This window comes from Calypte anna, chromosome 27 (genome assembly GCF_003957555.1).
Source record: "Calypte anna isolate BGI_N300 chromosome 27, bCalAnn1_v1.p, whole genome shotgun sequence".
Lineage (NCBI taxonomy): Eukaryota > Metazoa > Chordata > Aves > Apodiformes > Trochilidae > Calypte > Calypte anna.
In genome coordinates this window covers 4,704,032-4,711,141 of record NC_044272.1, presented here as the reverse complement: position 1 = coordinate 4,711,141, position 7,110 = coordinate 4,704,032, and the positions used below count along the sequence as shown (strand labels likewise).

The 7,110-nt window shown below is 58.3% G+C and overlaps 1 protein-coding gene across 1 annotated transcript; it reads right to left on the bottom strand.

The window, feature by feature from the left end:
• Window positions 1-1,371: 1,371 nt before the first annotated feature.
• Window positions 1,372-3,932, bottom strand: CDK5R1 (cyclin dependent kinase 5 regulatory subunit 1). Its single transcript, XM_030465759.1, has one exon. The coding sequence runs from the start codon at window positions 3,808-3,810 to the stop codon at window positions 2,920-2,922; it is 891 nt and encodes a 296-aa protein (XP_030321619.1). The 5' UTR covers window positions 3,811-3,932; the 3' UTR covers window positions 1,372-2,919.
• Window positions 3,933-7,110: the final 3,178 nt, after the last annotated feature.

Genomic DNA, 7,110 nt, shown 5'->3' with positions numbered 1-7,110 from the left:
CCACCTGTCCCCAGCCCCACTGGCCAAGAGGGAGCAGGGGGTTAACTGAGTGTTGGGGAAGGGGAGGCCTGGAGGAGGGGATTCCCCCAGCACCCAGGGAAGGGTCCTCATGCCATGGGGACACCAAGCCTGGGGCAAGGGGACCTGGGGACAGAAACACTGCAGCTCTGCAGGGAACTGGGACAGTCACCCCCTGGTGTGCTCTGCCAGGGGGCCCAAAACAGAGCTGTCGTGCCCCCAGCACATCCCCCCAGCAGCTCCGGGGTGCCCAGTGGGTCCCTGCCCCGACGAAGAAGCTTCAGGTCCCCCGCTGGGGCCATGGGGAGGTGACATCCCACCCAGGAGGTGACAGCTCCTGCCCTTGCCAAGCACACACAGGTGGGGACCACCCAGGACCCTCCAGCTCCTCCTTGGCTCCCGTGGCTGCTCCTCAGGAGGGACAAAGCCACCACCAGAGCTGGGGGACACCCCAGGTCCTGGCTGCAGCTTCCTGGGGAAGCACCCGGAGGAAAAGCCTCGTCCTGCCCCTGCCTTCCCCTTTGCACTTCTGGCTTTTGGGACCTGCTACTCCCGACGTTCCCCTCCTGCAGGAACACTGACCCCTGGGCAAGGTGGTGGCAGGAGATTTAATCAGCACTTTTATACATTTTTTTTTCCCCTCCAACAAAATGGTTGCAGCAAATCAGGACAGATGGTGAGAAAGAAATCACAGGCTTAGGAAATTTCTGATGCTAGGAGATGGCAAGATTGTAAGTGATGAAATGTGTCTTTATAAAATATATTCTCTGTTCCTGCTCTGGTTTTATATATATATATATATATAAATATATATAAAATATATATATTCCTGTTTTTTTCCCATAAATTAACTATTTCCAAATCAAACTGAATCTCCATTTTCAGCCTGGGGTGATGATGCAATGAACCTTGGTTTGGTTTTTTTAATGGCTGACGTTTTAATGTGTAAAAGAGCATAACAAAACCCAAAAAAACCCAAAGCTACTATAATGGACCTGGGATTTTGTTTACATAATTCACTGTAATAAATAAATAAATAAAAATTAAAAAAAAAAAACCCAAACGAACCCAACAATTATTTGCATCCCCCCGTGGCAGTGCCAGTCCTGAGCAGCTCGGGGCAGGAGGTGATTGATGCTCGTGGTGAGGTTGCAGTGTCCCCATAACCCGATTTTTTTGCCTCTCTGGTGCTGGGTCTGATGCTCCCCCCAGGCCTCAGCACCTCCCCCAGCCCAGGGCTGAGCCAGGGCGATTAAACCCCCGGCTGCCTCCAGCCCCTCCTTCCTCTCAGCAAATCCAATTTCCCAGCGCCGGGAGCCTGGGATTGCAGAAAAAGAGTCGGCCACGACCCGGTGCCGTGTAATGGATGGTCAGTGCATTTTTATTTAATCAGCACAGTACAAAAATAAATAAAAATAAGGGGAGGGGGGATTAAATTACAGGCACACTGAGCCCCATGACACAGTCGGTCGGGTTATAAACCACACATACTTACAAACACACTATACACATACATACAAAATGAGACAAATATAAATTAATTAACAATACCCACCAATTTTGGTCAACAAAGAGCTACAGAAGAGATTGCACTAAAAAAAACATACGTACACATGTATCATTAGCAGGGTCCAATGTACAGCGATGGAGAGCTTCAAGTGAAAACAAAACCAAAAATAAAAATAAATGGCACGTTATTTCTCCCTCTCATCTGCAAGTTTCAACGCCCAATGGACCAGAACTAAACTAGAACTGTGCACACGGAGAAAAAAATATATAAAAACCCAAAAAAAGAACTTATCAGTCCCCAGGCCTGATAAGGGAACACCAGCTCAAGACTGCGGTATCAGGGTGGTGTCGGGTCTTTGTGCATGGGTGGAATTTTTACAGCCGTCTCTCATTAAGGTTTTTCATTTGATTATTATTTTTTTAATGTGTTTTTTTTCCTTTTTTTTTCTGAAGACACAAAATGCTCCTGTTTGCATGCGCAATACCACTGTAAAAGCAACAATGAAAGAATAAAGAAGGGTTTTTCTTTTTTTCCCCCCCCGTACGTTAGTAATTTTTTTTCTTCTTTTTTTTTTCTTCTTTTTTGTTTTTTTTTTTTTTGTTCTAAAAGTATTCATATAGCAGCATGTAGATTCTTTCCTTGCTTGCACACTCAAGTAGATCCTTTACACAATACTCATGATCAGTGCACGATGGGAACAAGACATTTCACATTGATGTCATGATACAGTAGCGATTATTTCCCTTCACCCAGACCCGCTCGGGAAATTCGAGTCTCTTCAAAGAAAATAAATAAAGGGATTGGGAGGGGTGGGGGCTGGGGGGGTCTCTGTCCCGTTACCGGCTGCTCCGGCGCCGGTAAGTCACGATCGGCCCCGTTCAGCCGCCTCCGGTGACGCCTTTAGGCCTTTTATCTTTTTTTTCCCCTTTTTTTTTTTTTTTCCCTCCTGTTTTGTTTTTTTCCCTCCTCCCCTCCTCCCCTACCTGCTCTTTGTCTCGGTGATGCGGTGACCGGCCCCGCCGCGGAGCCCCGCTCCGCTCCCCCCGCCGCGGGGGTCCAAGGGGGTGGTGGTGGTGAGGAGGGGGGGGGGTCAAGCTGGGGAGGAAGGGATTCCCCCCTCTCCCCTCCCCAATTTGCTGAAATTCCCCCGGTACCGGAGCACCCGCGGGATGGGGAGGAGGCAACGGCGGAAAAAGGAGCGAGCCGGGGAGGGGAGAGGGGGGCGAGGGAGGGTCTGCGCTCCGGCCCCCCGGCAGTTTCATCCCCCCCTCCCTTCCCCGTGTGCCCCCCCGACTCCCCAAGGGCAGCCCCCGCCTGGCAAAGCCCCCCCGGGATACGGCCGGGAGCGAAGCGTGTCCGGGGCCGGAGCATCCCGGGGGCCGGGCGGGCGCTCACCGGTCCAGGCCGATGAGCAGCCGCCCCTTCTCCTCGGCTCCGCTTTCCTTCTTGAGGTCGGCGAAGACCTGGGTGAAGTAGTGCGGGTCGGCGTTGACCTGCAGCATCTTGGGGCTCATGAGGTCGATGATGGAGAGGCAGCGGTCCCAGAAGGCCTCCTTACAGCTCTCCACCAGGAAGGGCTTGAGCGGGTAGGAGATCTCGTTGCCCATGTAGGAGTAGGAGAGGTACAGGCAGGTGAGCAGCACTGCCTGCAGTTCGTGGTCGGTGGCCACCTCGGCCGAGATGACATCCCGGCAGAGCATGTAGAGGAAGACCACGTTGGCCGGCGTGATGAAGCCCTGGTCCTGCCAGCCCTGCAGCAGCAGCGAGCGGTCCACGGAGCGCAGCCAGAGCACGGGGTCGGTGGGCGAGAGGTGCTTGAGCCGGTAGCAGCGGCGGCAGAGGAACTCGCCCAGGCAGCGCAGCAGCTCGCTGGTGGACGCCTGGACCACCACCCGCCGGGGGGTCGCGGCGGTGGCGGCGGCGGGGGCGGCCGGGGGCACCTTCTGCGCCGAGGAGAGGGCGGCGGCGGCCGGGGGCGGCGGGGGGGCGAAGGTGGCGAGGTTGGCGCAGGAGAGGGACTTCTTCAGGTTCTCGTTGTTGAGGTGGGTGACGTTGCTCTGGTAGCCGCCGTTGGGCTGCACCTTCTTGGAGCTCTTCTTCTTGGCGGAGACGGCGGCGATGCGCTTCCAGGGCAGCACCGAGATCAGCGAGTGCCGCTTCAGGCCCTTCTCCTTCGCGTTCTTGCTGTTCTGCACCGCCGTGTAGTGCCCCACCGTGGCCGCCCCCTCCTCGAACAGCGGGGCCTTCCGGTAGCTCGGCGACAGCGACAGCACCGTGCCCATGGCGCCGGCCGACCGGCGGGCCCCGCCGCCCGCCCCCGGACCGGCCCCGGCCCCGGCGCGGCCCCGGCCCCGGCCCCGGCCCCGCTCTCTGCCCGCTCCGCCGCCGCCGCCGCCGCCGCCGCTCAGCGCCGCGCCTGGACCCGCCCCGCCCCGCCCCGCCGCCAGGCGCGCTCCCGCCGGCGCAGTGCGCGGGACCGACACCGCCCCGCCCCGCGCCGCCACGTGCGCCCGGCGCGCCGGCGGGAAAGGGGCGGGGCGGGGCCGACCGTCGCTGCGAGACCACGCCCTCTACGTCACGGACCACGCCCCCTAAGGGCCTCCGACATATGCGGTCCCGGCCCCAGCAAAACAGACCACGCCCCCCAGCGCAGGCCACGCCCCCCGCCGCGCTCCGAGGGGCTGGAGCCCCACCCCTACCCCGCCAGGCCACGCCCCCAGCACACAGACCACGCCCTCCATTTCGTACTAATGAGAGAGGCTCCGCCCCCAAACACCAAACCACGCCTCTGGCCCCAGATGAATGGGTGTAGCCCCACCCACCTCACACAGACCCCGCCCCATTGCACCCCCCGCCCCTGGGAGCCCAGACCCCGCCCCACGGTCCCTGGGGGCTCCTGAAATGGGGGGGGGGTGATGGTTCCTGGGGAGGGGTCCCTGGGGGTCCCCGGGCGGGAGCAGCCCCCGCGGTACCTGAGGCTCGGCCCGGGGGAGCGCCCCGAGCAGGGGCAGGGGACGGGCAGCGGCAGGGGGTGGGGGCATTGCCTAAACCCAAGACAAATACATTAAAAATAGAGCATTAACACTGAAATACTTCACCGCCCGACCCAGCACCCGCACCCCAGGCAGCCCCCGGCCCCGCTCCCCCCGGCGCTGCCCGGTGCCCGGTCCGGAGCTGCCCAGCCCGGGGCGGATCCCAGCAAAGCTCCAGGAGCCCCCCGGGAATCCCAGCCCGGCCCCCTCGGGCCCGGCGCAGCTCCGGCCTCAGCCGGGCCCGCTCCGCGACCTGCAGCGACACTCAAAGGCGGCCCCGCAGCGACACAGCCCGGACCGGGACCGGCAGAGCCGCCAAGGACAGCTCCGGAGCGGGGACACAGCGGGGGACACGGGCAAGAAGCTCATCCGGCTGATGGCCGGGACCGGGCGCTTGGGATGGGGATCTGAAAGGTCTTTGAGAAGCGAGACAGCTCTGTGCTTCTGATTTTCCTTTTCCCTTTCCCTTTTCCTTTCCTTTTATCTTTTCCTTTTCCTTTTCTTTTCCCTTTGCCCTTTCCCTTCCCTTCCCCTCTTTCTTTCCTTTTTTGCTTTCCTTTGCCTTTATTCTATTTCATTGCATTTCCTCCCAAAGCCACCGTTCCCCGAGCCAGGCAGCTCTGTCACCTTCCCATGACAAAAGCTCTTCAACCCCCCCCAAACTCTCCCGTTTCACCCAGACACAACCACACCTTCCAGTGCCTGGGGACCGAGAAAGCCCTGGAGGTAGTGGGGGACACTGCCAGGACTGTCCTCAGGGCAGAGGCACTCGGGGGCTTTGGGAGGTGAGGAACCCGAGGTCTACAGAAAATCCCACCCTGGGTCAAAGCTCTGCTGAAGCTGTGGCCAGGCTGGTGCCACACAGCACAACCCGGGGCAGATTTTCTGTCCCACTTCTGAGTTTTCACAAGTGAGAGGCCAAGAGGTGATGGCTTTAAACTGGAAGAGGGGAAATTGAAATTAGAGATTAGGACGAAATCCTTTGGGGTGAGGGTGCTGAGCCCCTGGGTGCCCAGGTTGCCCCCAGAAGCTGTGGCTGCCCCATCCCTGGCAGTGTTGAAGGTTGGATGGGGCTTGGAGCCCCCTGGGCTGGTGGGAGGTGTCCCTGCCCATGGCAGGGGTGGCACTGGGGGGGCTTTGAGGTCCCTTCCCACCCAACCCATTCCATGATTCTAAGTTAGGGCAGAAATTTTCTCAGCACCTTTTGCTGGGGGAGGGCAGTGGGCACCACGCAGCTCGTGCTCAGCAGCAGAACATGCAGCAGGGGTGGAAAAAAAACCCATTCCCAGGTGCCTAGTTCCAGTTGGGGCAGTTCTGGGAGGCAGTGCTGGGAGGCAGCTCAAAACCAACCCCTGGTACCAATGCTGTGAGGACAGGCTGGCCCAAAGCACCCCAAAACCTCCACCCAAGGCAGTGCAGGAGCTCAGGTTTGAAGGGATGGTGGAAGGGCTCCCCTCAGAGGGAGAAGGTTTCAGCTCCAGAGGTTTTCCTGAGGCTGATCCAGGCCAGCCCAGGCTGCTGCTGCTGCCCTGGAAGCTTTTTGTCCATCAGCACAGGGACCCACAGAGGGTGAAACGCCTCTGGGTGAGAGGAGATTTTTAGGTTAAGCCTTTGAAGTTTAAGTCAAAAGAATTTAATAAGCAGCCCCCACACTGGAGATTTTTTGGCCCTGATTTTCTGCACTGGGAGGTGGCAGACAGGAGCTCAGCCACCTCAGAAACTCCTGGCTTTCCCTGAGCTCCCCCAAGCTGGTGCCACCATGGACCTACTGGTCTGTCCTCTGCTATGTCCCACAGTGTCACCTGCTGGGTCAGGATCAATTCTGTCCCCTCCCAGGGACACCAGCTGGGTCTGGGTGCTGCTCTCCATGAGGAGGAGGCCATGTCCAGCTGTCCTCTCCCTGAGGACAGGTGGGAACCATCTCCATCTTCCTCCTCCGCAGCACCTTGTGTCACTGTCACCCTGCTCTGTGCCCAGGAGTGGATGTCCCCTCTGGCTTCTGCTGTCACCAACCTCAGCCACCAAACCCTGTCCCCAGGGAGTAGGACACTGAAGAGGCACTGCAGGGAATGGCCCACAATCTTCCAAGTTAGTGCTTGTTCAAAACTACACTATTGAGAAAGCCAGAAACACTCTGCCCTTGCCACCCACCTCCTGCACAGGAGGAGGAGTTCAGCCCTGCACATTCTCCTCTTTCTTTCCAAAAACCCTGCACCACCCTGACCAGGTGGTGTCCAAGACACACCAGCCTCAGCCATGACAATTCCAGATGTTGTAGGAGTCCAAGTACCTCCTGGAGCCCCTCCCCAGCCTCAAGAGGAACCTGTGCAGTGCTTATGCACTGTGAGACACCAGTACAGCACCAGGGCTTCAAGAAAGGTTGAAGGTCCAAGAAGGAGATGGATTCATTCCTCCCCATCATCCTCATCATAACCTTGGTAGGACTCACACGTGCTGTGCCAGAACAGGATGATCCATAAATCTTTAGTGCTGCAGCTCAAAGCTTGGTTCCTCACACTGCATCTCAGAAACATCCCTCCCAGTGATGCT

Coding starts and splice junctions, on each gene's coding strand:
- CDK5R1 (XM_030465759.1), bottom strand. CDS start 3,810: ATGGGCACGGTGCTGTCGCTGTCGCCGAGCTACCGGAAGGCCCCGCTG.